General features: G+C 33.0%; 1 protein-coding gene across 1 annotated transcript; it reads right to left on the bottom strand.

Moving 5' to 3' along the window:
- Positions 1 to 204: 204 nt before the first annotated feature.
- On the bottom strand, positions 205 to 15,830 carry LOC111416745 (Isoleucyl-tRNA synthetase). Its single transcript, XM_023048839.2, has 4 exons — positions 15,537 to 15,830; positions 15,182 to 15,489; positions 14,379 to 15,124; positions 205 to 2,728 (listed from the first exon to the last, which is right to left on the bottom strand). The coding sequence occupies exons 1-4, from the start codon at positions 15,677 to 15,679 to the stop codon at positions 302 to 304; spliced, it is 3,624 nt and encodes a 1,207-aa protein (XP_022904607.2). The 5' UTR covers positions 15,680 to 15,830; the 3' UTR covers positions 205 to 301.
- Between the last annotated feature and the right edge of the window lie 315 nt (positions 15,831 to 16,145).

Here is a 16,145-nt window from a genome sequence, read left to right as displayed (position 1 = left end):
ACAGCATTCCGCGGAAAGAAAGTTTCTGGTTCTGAGTGTTTCTTAATCAGAGGACCTTTCCAAGGATTAATAATATATGCAGAAATATGCATAATACATAACAAACTTGTTTCTGCTTAACCAAACCTTAAAATTATATTAAAAGCTTTTGAATAATAAGTTAATAATAATAAGATTAAAAAAATAGAAATAATAAACAATTAATTTAAAATGATTTTTTATTATCAAGATAAATCATTAAAACAACATAAAACTAACTGGAACACTCAATATTAATCTCCACTCTAAAAATTTAATATAATTATTTAACTGGCCATTTAGTTTTAAGTTCTTTTAAATTCTTTTCAGCATTTGTTGGAACTCCTTTAGGATTTTCCAAAAGAATAGTTCCACTCAATTTCCCTTCTCTAATGTTACTTATCTTACAATAAGGAATACCATTTGCTGAATTTTCAACTTTAACAGGTTCCCTAGAAATATAAATCACATCTCCAGAATATTTTTCTAAATTTCCATCGATTTCTTTTCCGTTTTTCGAAAAAATCTTATAATCCTCCACGGCAAATAAACGAAAAACGGCCTTTTTAAGCTCGTCAATTTTAATGATACCATTACCATTCTCTAAAAGGATAGTTCCTTTTGTAGCTCCGTTACAATATCTTGTACGAATTCCAACCACTTCAATGTTTACCCATTTAACTAAAGGAAGTTCTACATCAGAAAATTTTGTTAAAACTATTTTTAACGTAGAATCTTTTATGGATTGACTTTCAGAGATAATTTCAACATCTTTACTTCCTTTTGTTGCTAATTTTTTCATTGGAGCTTTAATAGTGTCTTCAATAAAACTATTAAAAGATTCCGCAACTCTTAATAAATCATTTTCAGCTTCGTAATAAACACAAATTTCATCTGTCGGCACTAAATGAGCTTTCTTCCTTAACTTCTGTACTCGATTTATTATTTCTCTCGCAGTTCCTTCATCTTGCATTGAAGAATCTGGAGTACAATCCAACAAAACTAAAACATCGTTGTCACTGTGAACTTCATATTGACTGCTTGATAAATCTGTTTTAAAAATCAATCTAACTTCGTTTAATTCAACTCGATGACCGTCGATATCTCGATAACCTTTTTGAATCATTTCGTTAATTTCAGCGTCAGTTAATGCTTTTAGTGCAATAGTAACACTTTTAAAATGTTGTTTTAAACGTAATCCTAACGTTTTATGGTCAGGTTCAGCTCGAAGACTTATTCCATATTTACTTTTATCAGTGGTAGTTGTTAGTTTTCGAACGTTTAATTCCGATAAAACGTATGATTGTAAAGAAGTTACATCATCGATATATTCTTGGTTTTGATGGACAACAATAACTTCCGGGAGCGGATATTTAATGGGGATTGTTTTTCGATCACGAATAACTCTTCCCAATTCAATAACACTTTGCATTCTTGATACAGCCCTTTCAATCTTTAAATCAATTAGTTTCTCATCTGGTTGTGGTAACATTAAATAATGAACGCTATCGCTTTTTTCATTTGTAAGCTCTTTTAAATACTGATACATTGTTTCACATAAAAACGGTGAAAATGGCGACATCATTTTAATGATATTATATAGAACGTTAAATAATGTTGATAAACATTGTTTGGCATCTTCTTTTCCTCCTTCACCTTTTAGACGCTTTCTATTCATGCGAACATACCAATTGGTGAGATAATCTATGTACTTCATAAGACGTGGAAGGACGGTGTATAAATGATACAAAGCCATTTCTTTGCGGAAATAATCTAAAAGAGATTGCGTGAACGAAAGTATCCACCGATCCATAATGTTGTCGCTTTTTGCGAAATTTTCGTCATAAACAAAGAATTCTTTGTTATCTTGGACGTAACATTCAATGTTTTGCATCAAAAATCGAAAAGCGTTGTACCAAGGAAGAAAGACGTCTTTTATGATATCTCGAACTCCTTCCTCTTTAAAACGTAAATTTTCTGCTCGAACGACCGGTGAATTAATCAAATATAGTCTCAAAGCATCAGCGCCATATTTAGAAACGATTTCCATCGGATCAGGATAATTCTTTTTACGTTTTGACATCTTTTGTCCATCACTAGCTAATACTAATCCGTTTGCAATCAAGTTTTTAAATGGCGCCTTTCCAAACAAGCAAGTTCCAATAACAACCAAAGTATAAAACCAACCTCTTGTTTGATCAATTCCTTCGGCGATAAAATCAGCCGGGAAAGCTTCTTCGAATGATTTTACATTTTCAAACGGATAATGTTGTTGAGCGTAAGGCATTGAACCCGATTCAAACCAACAATCAAAAACTTCCGGGACACGTTTTAACGGTGGATTTCCTGGAATTTTTGATGGAATCTCTAAATGATCGATACTTTCGCGATGAAGATCGGTTACTTTCGAACCGGTTAATTCCTCTAATTCTGGTATGCTTCCGACGCAGACTATTTCATCGCCGGTTGGTGATATCCAAATTGGAATTGGTGTTCCCCAGTAACGATTTCTACTTACCGCCCAATCCCGGGCGTCTTTTAACCAATTTCCGAAACGCTTTTCTTTTACAAAATCGGGCACCCAATATGTTTCTGACGTTGCTTTTACTAGATCTTCTGTAAAATCTTCCACCCGGATAAACCAAGATGGTATGGCGCGATAAATTAATGGGGTGTCGGATCTCCAACAGAATGGGTAACTATGTTTGTGCTGTAAAAAACAAGACATATATAAATTAATAGGATGAAATCATGTATCATTAATTACAGAATTAACATTAATCTTGTTTTCTTTAAAAATAAGTAACTATTAACAATATTTCTTTAACGTTTCTAATTCTCTAACTCTAAATCTCTAACAGATGTTGCAATTAGTAAAGCATTTTGTACAAGATCGCCAATATCTATCACCTGCTACCAAAATATGATCACTAACTCGTCGGCAAAAAAAAAGGCTACTTAAAAGTCTTATAAATACCTCTGATTCTAATTACTAAACAAGGTAAAAAAGGCAAAATGTGAAAAAGTTAGGAAATATCTGATATAAATGATAAATACAAGCAATGGTAATACATTTGCCAAATAGCTGGTTATCAAGAAATAGAGGCCTTACAGAACAAATATGATTGTTTTAATATCTATAAAAAAGTTAAAACAGCCGGTCTGCAGAACAATATGTAAGTTGGTTTACAATCACCGAAAAGTAATCATAGACAAACAAAATAGATCGCTGAATTATTCCAAGACGTGGTCGTGTGTCTTGGAATATGATGGGTCACGAGAAATGGATGAATCGGAACCTGCCAAAGAAATTGTATTACTAGAAGCACATATAAACACCCAGAGTTGAAGCCAGCGTTCGATGTGTTTTGTTTACGTTTTCACTCAGTCCAGAACGGAACGCGCTCAGATCGCACCGTCCGGCCGACGATCACCGAGTATTTCCGAACAGGCCAATTTTTTTATGGTTTCTTTGAAAATAAATTTAACTGATTAATGTTTATCCATGTTTGTCGAACCCTAATAAATGAATAATTCTCTCCTAAGTAAACAAGGTTTGTGTGCGTATTTGTGTTTTGGCTTTGGCGGAGTTAACATTTTAGTAGTACCGTATTTTTCAGACTATAAAACGCACCTTTTCACATAGAAAAATGCACTCAATTTTGGGTGCGTTTTATGGTCCGAAGGTACCATTAAAATATTTTTTTCAATAAATCGTCTCTAAATTTGAGGTGCGTCTTATAGTCCGAAAAATACGGTATATTTCGAAATTGAAACACTGGACATTATGGACGTTGCGAACTTAGAGAACATGCATTTAACTACCTAACTACTATTTTCTAAAAACTGATATTACTTGCCAATTTTGTTTAAATATGGTAGAAGGAACTAGTGATATTTCAATGCTATAGGTATAAAAGACATATGGAGTTTTGACTAAAGCTGAGTTTGTAGTCAAACTTTACTTAATTAGTGAAAAAATTATTAGAGACTATTAACGACAAAATGTATTATTCAATAACAAGATCATATTTTTAAAGTTAACTAATTCCATTTTATTAAGTTTACCTCAAAATATTTATGATTTTTTTGGAGATCATGCGTATGATGATGTTATTGATGGACATGAAATACAATGTATAAAGTTAATAATAACAAAATTTATTAACGTAAAGTTATTTAATGAAACCAAGTTAATAAATCAAGAATCTAGGCTTTGACATAATATATGTTAAACAAACAAATAGTATTTTCAAATCAATGAGAGTTATTTTAAAATTTATATTTATAAGTTAAGTTTTAAGTTTTTTGTTATGTAATAAAAATTTTGAAACAAAATATCAATGTTATTTGCAAATACAATATTTTTACTGCATTATTTACCATGAAAGTACTGTAAAATTCTAATTATATCATCTTTAATTTACTTGTAAGAAATAAACCGTTCACAATTTATACGGTTACAATAATTAATTACAAAAGAGTTTACATTCCTGAATAAACATTTCAATCAATATAGCGTATAAATCAAATTTTGAAAAACCCGCTCAATAAAAAAAAAAATAATGATAATATACATTTCTTCATGTACGCCACTGTGTAAGTCTGATTTTGCCGAAACTATACACGCCACCGTCAGTGGGACCAAAACCAAAACAAACACTCGAACGTTGGCTTCAATCTCGTATACGGGCGGGGATAGGCAATGCTGCTTCTAGTTATACAATTTCTTTGGAACCTGCCATCGCTGACGAAGAAGTACAATCTGCCATACAACAAATGAAGAGGGATCCCTGGTCCAGATAATCTTAGATCGGAAATTTTAAAGATTTTTGACGAATCTGCAATTATTCAGATGAAGTAAACGGGCGAGGGGTTGATGTATTACGTATCCTTGTGGTTGCTAAATCATAGAAACTTTAAAATTGATAAAACGTGACAGAGGACTTGATATCACTAATCTTAACAAGAATTTCGACATTGCCTGTAGTCACAATCACGAAAGAAAAACGATATGCCAACGTTAAATCCAAATTACTGCTTTGTAGACGTAAGGTGACGATATATATGGAAAAAATATTGGGCAGTCCCGTTACCAAACGTGAAAAATTTTATTTTTTGTCGCCCTCTTACTGTTTCCAAAGAGGACCTTGTTGGTCTTAATGGTGCTCATTGACAAAGAAGCAATTTGGTTCCGAACCTCTCTTAAAGTTGGTTCACAAAAAATGACCCAAAAATGAACCATAATAATTTATGGATCTGAATCAGACCAACCCATAACTCCATGAGGAAAAAGTCCACGGTAGTCGTCGGTTGTAAATAAAAGGTTTTCACTACTTCATTTATTAAGTTCGTAATTTTCTCAGGACTATACAGTCTGTCCGTAAAGTAGCGGATATAGGCGATAAAATCATTACAAACGGTTTATGGAAAAATCCCTGAAACGGGTCCAAAGATTTAAATTTTTTCCAATTTTTTGGTGTAGATTTTACGCCATTTTTAAACAAGTTATGACGTCATCGATATTTTTTTCAAATGACAATCTCCCATTTTTATTGCAGAATATTAAAACAGAATATTTTTCAGAACCTGACATAATCTCACAATAATGGCTTGCACAATAACGGTCGAAATAAATTAACAAACAATTAAAAAGTGACAACAAAAATAACACATCCAGAGGTTACAAAATATAATTAGTATTATTAAGAGTTTATTGTATACAGGAATTGTTTACAATTCTTTACATTATTCAAATATTACTTTCACTCTCTACCCTCTTCCTCCATTTCCACGCCCTCGGCTCCTCGGCCCAATCATCCCCTCACCCATCCCTTTGTCTCCTCACCCACATCACCATTCTCATCCATCGTTTCCCCTCTCCCCCCTCTCCTAAGATCTGCCTTCGGTCCATCTCCTCCTCCCTCAACTCACTGCACCCATTCAGCATGTGTTCTAACGTTTCCCATTCCTCCCTGCACAGCCTACACCACCTCTCCTCATCGGCCATCCAGTATTTGTCTCTCTCCTCGTTTCCACAACGGAACCTAGCCACCAACTTTTTCTCTTCCTCATCTCTTTCCAATAACAAGTATCTAGGCAGCCCCTCCGTAATTATGTCCCTGTATCTTTCGTTATACCTTCCCTCTTTTATTTGTGTCCTTCTTTCCTGTCTCTGCACATCTTGGTCCCTGTCTCTCAACTCCCTCCACATCTCCCTACCCACCCTTCGTCTACTATTTATCTCCGGTACCGAGTAGCCCGCTCGTCTATAATAGTTGTCTCTGTGTCCTTTCCCATATCTGACCTTTCCCTCTCTAATTTCCCTCCAACACTCCCCCAGGATCCCGCAGCTTGGCCTCCCTTCTATTCTTTCTTCATATTTCACTGCCCTCCTGCCCGCCTCCACCCTGACCTTATCCATCTTTACCTCTTCCCTCACTATATACCCCGGTGTTTCTCTCGCCACCCCAAGCACCCATCTCCAATATCTAGCCTGCACGTCCTCCAGCGGTCCCTGCTCCTTCCATCTCCATACCTCTGCCCCATACATCATCACACTGCTAACCAGACCTTCAAACATAATCTTCCTCGCTGCCACATTCCTTCCAAAGACTCTCTTCCCCCAACCCCATACTTGTCCCATCACCTTATTCGCCTTTTTTGCCATAGCTATCACATGCGACCCCTCCCTGTTATCCTCCCTAACCTCCTCGATCTCCTTTCCCTCCCATCTCCAGTTTTCTGTTCTTTTTCTCCCACCCTTACAAAACTTCATCATCCTTGTCTTCCCCACATTTACTTCCAAAATATAATTAGTGATAATACCATTACTATAGAATAGATTATGTCTTTAAGAATAATATCTAATGACGTGGCTAGCTCCTGAAGATGATTGCAACTAGCAATTGAAACCGGTTAAGCCAAAAATAAACAAATCCATCTTTTAAAAAACACATAGTTTTTCTTACGTTACAACTTAATATTAACCCTTCGTCTGTAAACGGTTTTTTAGCACCTACCGTCAATTTGTCAATTTATAAACAATTCATGATAATGTTCGAAACCTTCAACTTGATAAATCAATCATAAAATTATCGAAAAATTTATTTTTGCATACATATTTTTTTATATGAAATGAAGAAATACCTAGGTTTACAGAGGAAGGGTTAATATTGGTTATATAAGAAAATTGTCGAGAAAAATCACCTTAAAGTTTAACTACTTCTCATTTGTTGACATGATAAAAATAGCAGTAGCCATGAGTAACTATGGTAACCAATTGTATTAAACAATTTTCTAAATGTCAAAAAATGATTTAGTAAGTAGTTGACCTCCTTAATGAAACGTTACCTGATCAAAAACTGTTTAACTCATTAGTTGGTAAGCCTAGCTGTGACTAAATTAAAAAAGCATGCGCAAAGTCTGCCCGACCAAACGTTTCAGGGGAGATTCAACAAAAGGTAGTTTTGTCTGGGCAAAGAAACCCTTATGTTACTGCCAGGGGTATTGGGTCGAATTTGGACATTAGTAAATCAACGGTTCATAAAATTTTACAAACCGCAAAATATTATTCCAATAAACTAAACCTCATTCACGAGCAATGAGTCGTAGTTTTTCCAAGAATAATTTTTCTACGATAATGAAGACTTTGTCAAAAACATATTTTTTCCGAAGGAACATTCACAAAAATGGAGTGGACAAGTAAATAGACAAAATTGTCGGTATTAGGCTACCCAAAATCCACATTGGGCAAGAAAATCGCACACCCAATATCCGAAAACGATGGTGGAGCGAATTAGTACGGGACACTCTGATGAGTTCTTACTTTTTCAGGAAACCTTAACTGGAGGAAGATTTTTAGATTTTTTCAAAACGATATCATAACGTTGTCCCAGCTGAATTCCAATGGCAGTTATTCCAACAAGATGGCGCGAGACACCTTTTCAACAAGCTTTACAAAATCAGTTTTTGACACTTAGGAAATTGTTTAAAATAATTGGTTACCATAGTTACTCATGGCTACTGCTATTTTTATCATGTAAAGCAAATTTGAAGAAGTTAACCTGTAAAGTAATTTTTCTCGAAAATTTTCTTATGTAACCAATATTAATATTGAGTGTACTAGATTCAGAAAAAGATCCTCTTTCATATTCCGTAATAAAAATAGATCCCAATACTCGTTTAAAAATTTAAATCTTTAGAACCGTTTCAGCGATTTTTCAATAAACCGTTTTATAATGATTTTATCGCCTATATCCGTTACTTTACGGACACACTGTATGTTGAGTAGAACCTCAAAAAGTTCTTTTTTTATTTTACCATACCTTGTTAATATAAATAAGCTTAACAATATCGTGTCTTTTACAATGTGCAGTCATAAAAAGTGAACACATTTATCTTTATCAATCTTTATAATCATTAATCATTATATAATAATAATTCCAGTTTAGATAGATATACGAATAACCTGTTATAAATATAAACCTTAATACCCATGAACAATGTTTAAATAGAAAATTTGATTTAAATCGCGTAACTGGTACATATTAAAGTTCACCCAAATCGAATAAATCGGCAATAGATAAAAACGTAATTTTATTTATGGGAGTAATTTGAAATTACATCGTTTTTTAATTTAATTTTCCATTAATAAATAGTGGCCGTTTTGCATGTTTTGTCGATTTATCAGTGCTCTATAAAAATTGTAGAAAATTGCTTGTATACCCACTCCACTTAATTCAATAAATCTTTGTCTATGGGGTGTTTTTGTTACTGTACCAGTGCCCCATAAAAACTATAGAATTTAGTGTAGATTACTTTCAATAAGCTTTGGAAACCATACTCTGTATTTTCCCCATTTCTTCATATTTTATTTAATGTTTTGTGATTTTTTCTGCTATTTCGGAAAGAATATCCTTGTAGTGATATTTATTAAATATAGTATAATAAGTACTACTCATAATGAGATAGTTAAATTGTTCTTTTTTGGCTACGTAAGACTGGAATTCAAGTACAATTTTCGTATGTGTTACCATAATAATATTTTTATCTTGATGAATTAGTTTTTAATGAAAATGTTTGACACGGTTATAACAAATCTGATTTTTTGCATCGATATCAGCTATCAGCTAATATATTCAACAGAATAGTTTGAATTACATTTACCATATTTAACTAAAATGAAAATCTGAATGTAATACGTTCAGAACGTTGAAAATTGCTCCGTCGGTTCTGATTACGTTTCCCAGGAATCTTCCCCTGCAATATATTTTGTAGCGAGTAGTTTCTCATTATTAATTCGCTAGTTAAGTCGGTCTTTCTTCATTCTTGGACATATTTCTTCATTCTGCGATACAGCCAAATTTCAATAGTTGCCAATTTTTTGTTAGTAGCTTGGATCAAGGCCCATGATTCTCCCCATACAGCAAGACCGAAAAGATATAACAACGCAGGAGTCTGATTTTATTAGTTGGTTCATTTTGGCAAATACGGCTCTTATTTTCTCTATCCTACAGCGAATATCTTGTGTATTTGTTGATATGTAATCTCCCTCTTGCTTATGACCAAACATTTTGTTTTGTTTACACTTATATCGAGATCACAACTCTCACTGACATCTTTCACTAGAGTCATCAGTTGCTGCAATGGTTACCGAATATTATTCAGTCTTTTTCCATTTAGATATTCCTTCATTGTCATCTTCGAGAGCCTTTTTGAATACATATTCTGAGTAGACGTTGAATAATAATGGAGATAATATACGCATCCTTGCCTTACTCCTCGCGAGATATTTATGGCATCTGGCTGTTCCCCTTCATTGGTTATGTATGCTGCTTGATCCCAATATAGTCGCGATAGTATGTTCAGATCTTTTCCGTCGATCTCAATACAGCTTAGTATTTTTTACTAAATATGCACATTTGGTATGCCAAAATGAAAAGACTGTGAAAAAAACACTTAAAAAGGGGATTATTAATTAACCTATCAAGCTCAGATTTGGCAACACCAATGAAGAGAATACCAGACGAAGGTTCTCTCCTGAACTAAAGATAGCGGCAAATATAACAGATGTTGATTATAAATTAATACATCAGTTGGAAGTAATCCTTGAATGTATATCGTATGGACAAAATAGTAATATAGATAAGTTGTATCAATTGGACATATTGTAACCAAAATCGCTCTGCTTCCAATCAGTCAATTGTCCAAAGAAATGCGAAGTAAACATTTTTGACTACATACATAATCAAAATTTTGTACAAAAGTTTTTGAAGATATCTTGCAACTTGGAAGCAATTAATAGGTTATTCTAACTGATAGGAGACAAACACTGAGGAAAATATCAAACCCACTTCTGAAAAAAAATAGTAATAAAGATGTTATTACCTACACCTGTCTTTAATCTCGACAGGGAAAACTGTGCGTATAAAGAAATCTCGAAACAGGACGAAGATAGGAAGAATCTTTTTTCTGTTTTATTAACACTTAATAGACGGGTCGAATCTGATCTGTCTTTGCTAGTTTCCGGGCATTTTTCAGGGGAATTAAATAAACATGAATGTATGGATTTCAAGCGTTGTAGTTTTATTAAAATGTTTAGTATCTTTTAAGCGTGTGATATGCTGTAAAACATACTTTGCACGGTTTTTGCCTCATGTTTCCTGACAATCTGCCTTCTGGATTCACGCTTGGAGTTCTCTTGTTGGTTGAATATTAGTACCAGTTTCCTCGGAATCAGAATCATTTATTTGCTGATAAGCAATTAAGATCCTTGCTACTTCTTTTAGAAAAGTACTGTAACTTATACGTGTATTTTTGTTTAATTTCTTACAAGTTATTAAGGAATTAAAAAAAATACGCAATATGAGAGGTCTATTTGTGTATATTTGTTATAGTCGTTAATTCAAGATGGTTTAATAACATTTCTTCCATCTATAGTCTTTTTATCAATCACTATCATGCTGCTGGCATCATAAATTAAGGATATCATACGAACTTCGCTCTTATCTTTCCATATTTGTAATAAGATATCTCCTTTTCGCCTGTATATAGTTTCACCTTTTTTAAAATTTCTTGATTTATCTCAATTCTAAAGGAAGGCTTCGATTTTGACGAATAGTTCCACAAACTCTAACTTTTTTTGTAAGAAAGCGTTCTGCTCTATGTACGCTATTATAAAAGTTATCTTGGTACAAATGATGCCAAACATCTAAACAAGGATCTAATAAAGATAATATGGTATTCTCGAGGGTATTCCCTTCAGCTGAGTAAATTGGAAAGCTAATTATGTAACCAGTTTGACTTTCACAAAGCATTCTAACAAGTTTTATACAGGATGATTCTCAACCTAGACGCATAAACTTGGGGATTGATTCCTCATGACAAATAATGAGTAATAGGTGAAAAAAATTGTAGTAAAAGCTTTTTAGTTTCCTAGATATACGTGAAATTTACGTTCAAATCTAGAATACATATAAGATTTTAAAATGACATCAAAGTAAGTGTTCCAAGTAGTTTCCAATATTTTCTATACACAATTGGACTCGCTGAATCGATGATGTTCCAGTAGCGCGGCCTAAACTGTTGGCGGATTGTCTCGGCAGCAGTTTGTATCTGATTTCGCAATCCTTGCTCATTATTAACTTCCTCAGCTGCAATGTTACATGCCTGCGTTAACCATTGTATACCATCCTCAGTATCAGAAAAGAGGACGACATCATCTGCATAGCACTCGATCTTGATTTTGTAATCATTCATAGTGTAACCATAGTTCAGATTACATACTTTGTAATGTTTGCCCTATTCTACTTCTTTTATCCTTACTTTGTCGAACATTTTGGTTAGATCAATGAAACAGAGGAAGGCTACCTGACGTTCTTTTCCCCAGAGTTCTATCTGAATCTTTTTGATGCTCTCAATATTTTCCTCAATATTGTGTGATCCGTATATGTCATTCTTCATCTCGTTACTAAATTTCGCCATGCATCATTTGTGCAGGCAATTCTTCCAGTCAGAAAGACATGAGCAAACGACACACTCAAATGTATGTAAACAGTTTTTTGCAGAAGATGAAATAAGTATGATGATATCAGTTCTAAACAGATGAGATAGTTTGGTGTTGCTGTGTAAGATGATTTCTGGATGCAAAGACTATACGCTTTGGAGATGATATGATAGCGCCTAAACCTCAGTATCTGATTGTATCTGATTTCGCAACCCTTGCTCGGTATTAACTTCAGTGACGTACACTATGTTTTTTAAGTGACCTCAATAATAAAAATCAAGAGGATTAACGTCGGGCGATCGAGATGGCCAGGCCAATGGACTACCTCGACCTGTCCATCTTCCAGGAAGCACCTTATCAAGATGTCGACGCATATATAGGATACCTATGAAACTAAAAATCTTTTCTTACAATTTTTTTCACCTTATTTGTCTAGAGGAATAAATCCCCAAGTTTATGCGTATAGGTTGAGAATCACCCTGTATATTAGTATTTAGTATTAGTTTAGTATTATAAGTTCTAAAACGAAGTCTTCCTCTCCATGGGATTACACCTTCATATGTTGAAATTTGTTGATTTGGTTTATAAACGGTTTTAAATTTGTCTGTGAAATAATTTTGTGTTGGTTCTATTTTATAAAGTCTGTTGGAGTTTTCATTTAAAAGTGAGTTATCATTAAAATGCTAAAACTATAAGATTTGCAGAAATCGATCTCTACTCATTACTTTTGAAAAAATAGGCATTTCTTCCAATGGATCGTTTGACCAGTAATCTTTCAAAGTATTCTTCACAGTATGGCCCATTGAAAGTATAATTCCCATACATTTTTTCATTTCATCACTTGTAATAACGGTCTTTTTTTTATTTTGACGAACATTGGTATTATGAAGCGGCAGATGAGCTAGCACGAGAGAGAAGCGTTAAAACGTTTGTGGGGCCAGAAAAAGCAGTTGATATTTATATAGATATTTATAATTTTTTGAGTTTCCATTGAGTTTAGAGTGTTACTACAAACAACGAAATACCTTGTACTTTTTATTAATAGATTTCAAAATCATGTTTAAAATCTATTACAGATTAATAATAGTTTTGGCCTACAAGAACAGTTAAATACATCAGATCTACATATGTGTGACTATACCCACGGAGAACATTTATTAATTCTCGACCTTGATCAGCATGAGAATACATCCAATATGTTTTTGAAATAATAATCCGTAGAAATCCAACAAAAGGATAAACGAAAAATCGCTTTGATATTAATCGCGATTTTGTCGTTGAGCATTCGTGTCATTATGGCCCACGTTTATGGGATCATGACAAAACGGTCGTCAGCATAAACAATGTCTAAAGCTCTCTAAATATAGTTATGTCTTTTTCAAGGAGGAAAAATACTACATATTAGGATTACAATATTACTATTGAAAAATTAACCAGAGTCAGCATCACAAATCTTAAAGTCACTCTTTGTTAGATTTTATATTGTATTATTTCATTTATATTAGATTTTATTTATATTATTTCATTTATATTAGATTTTATTTGTATTATTTCGTTTATTTAGTCTAGTACTGAAATGTATTGAGCCTGTGAGGAGCTCTAAACCACATAGACATTGGTCTTCAATTTAACAAGCAACAAACAATACACCTGGAGCACAGCTCCCATAACTAATCACAATTTATATACATATTAAGTTAAGTTTGATAATAAAGTTTATTGAAACTTAACAGCAAGATTTTGTTGTTAACCAGCGCCTACCAGTTAAAAGATAAATAATCACTCTTCATTTTGGAGCTGCTTTATAAACATATAAAATAAATCCACTGATTCAATTATGGATCCACCTATAAGAATTTATAATTTGCCCATGTTTACTGTATTCTTTCTACTTGTCTCTTTATTTACATTGTGTGTGGAACAATGTGGTGTTTCTCAACAAAATTCTACACCTCATTTGTGATATTGATATAATTTGTTATTATCACTATTGTAATTGTTATTGCTTAAGCTTATTCTTTAAGTTCTACTTTTTAAAGTATAAACCATTTATTGTTTTTAGTTATAAATATTTTTGTTGACAGCTTCTTTTTTTCTTTGTCATTTACTTTCTATGATACAGATCTTTATGATTTTGTCCTATTCTTTGCCCTTATTATTAAATAAATAAACATTATGAAAGTAAATGAAAATTTGTCACAAAATCTGCACTGAATTATTTTAGAGCAGATCTTGAGCAAATCTGGAACAGGCTTAGAGCAGAGAATTAACAACACTACTACTTATCTAACTAAATAAAAAGATATTTTCCACATTAACAAATAGATATTGATTTCATCAACAATTTACTTACTTGTGTGGCATGAAACAATCTTCCATTAACTTTCAACATGGCAATAATATTCTTATCGGCATCCTTAACATATTGTCCAGCAAAATCAGTAACAACCTTAGTAAATTTCCCACTGGGATCAATTGGACAAATTGGTTCTTGATCTCTGGTTATAACTCCATTGGCCAAACAAACCCGGTAATCATCCTCACCAAAATAAGCAGCTTGGTGAACAATTCCAGTACCTGATTCTGAGGTGACATATTCATCACATAAGACCCTAAAAGCACCCTTTGCTTCTTGATTTTTAAAGTAGGGAAAGATAGGTTCGTATTTTAGATCTTTAAGTTTCGATCCTGGAAATTTTTCGATGATTTCAAAATCATTTGCTTGGAAAACTGCTTCTAAACGAGCTTCCATCAAAATAAAGAATTTTCCTGTGCTGATTTGTTTGACTTTAGCATATTCTAGTGAAGGATGAACACAAGCTGCTAAATTACTTGGTAGTGTCCATGGTGTGGTTGTCCAAATTAATAAAGAAGTGTTTTTATCATCCAAAAGTGGTAAAGTTACTGTTACAGCTGGATCAACAACATCCTTATAATTTTGTCCAGATTCAAAATTTGAAATTGGTGTATTACAAGCAGTCGAATAAGGCATTACTTTATTACCTTGATAAACCAAACCTTTCAAATATAACTGTTTAAAAACCCACCATATTGATTCCATATACCAAGGGTACAATGTTTTATAATCATTTTTAAAATCTAAATTTCACAAAAAAAGTTATTTATCAAGATTGTTTTTATGATGAATATTCTTACCAATCCACCTTCCTAATCGCGTCATTATAACCTCCCATTCTTTTGCATAACGACTAACAATCTTGCGGCACTCGTTGTTATAATTTCCAATTCCCATTTTCATTACATCATCTGGTCCTTTTATACCAAAAGCGTTATCGATTTCAAACTCAACAGGCAAACCATGGGTATCCCATCCAAAACGACGTTCCACATGATAACCTTGCTGATGAGCATAACGAGTAACCACATCTTTAATTGTTCCAGCCAAAACATGACCGTAATGTGGTAAACCGGTGGCAAATGGGGGACCATCATAAAACGAAAATCTATACGAAAATTATAAGAATATAAAAATATTATAACAATTTCTTACCTTGGTTTTCCTTTAGATTGTTTCAAACACGTTTGAAAGACATCCAATTTTTGCCATAAGCTTACAATTTTTTCTTCCTCAGCCGAAAAGTTAATACTTTCCGGAACTCTAGGAATTTGTTGTTTATAGTCCCCAGAATTCATCGTGTTACGATTTCGCTGTCTAATTATTTGTGTTAATTAATATTTCGATCCGGCTTTTAAGAACGGCCACATGCCATAGTTAACTGACGTACACTACTGTCAAAATGACGTAACCTCACTTTTCTGTTGCAATATCGAATTTTTACTAAATATGTTAGAGAAATTGTTTATAAATAACAATTCAAGGAATTAATTTATTATTAAAAAAAATTATATTATTTATTTTTAAGAAAGATATTTATTTTAAATAAATAAAAATTTGACACTTATTGTTACCAACATGGTTAAGTAAAAAAATCCTAGATGTACATTTGAATTAAAATAATCAAATAAAAGTTTAAGTTAAATTTAAACTTTTTTAACGTCGTATTTAAAGTATTCGATTTGGTGAAGTTTTATAAAGTTTTTTTTAATATTTAATGTTATAAAACTATAAAATTTAGTTCGTTCTTCGACCCGACGGATA

The sequence above is a fragment of the Onthophagus taurus genome, chromosome 7 (genome assembly GCF_036711975.1).
Source record: "Onthophagus taurus isolate NC chromosome 7, IU_Otau_3.0, whole genome shotgun sequence".
Classification (NCBI taxonomy): Eukaryota; Metazoa; Arthropoda; class Insecta; order Coleoptera; family Scarabaeidae; genus Onthophagus; species Onthophagus taurus.
This window is presented reverse-complemented; position numbering and strand designations above follow the sequence as displayed.

Excerpts from the sequence above, each read along its gene's own strand:
- LOC111416745 (XM_023048839.2), bottom strand. The coding sequence starts at position 15,679 with ATGAATTCTGGGGACTATAAACAACAAATTCCTAGAGTTCCGGAAAGT. Across the intron at positions 15,490-15,536 it reads CAATCTAAAGGAAAACCAAG|ATTTTCGTTTTATGATGGTC; the intron begins GTAAGAAATTGT and ends ATTTTCGTATAG. Across the intron at positions 2,729-14,378 it reads GATTGTTTCATGCCACACAA|CACAAACATAGTTACCCATT; the intron begins GTAAGTAAATTG and ends TGTTTTTTACAG.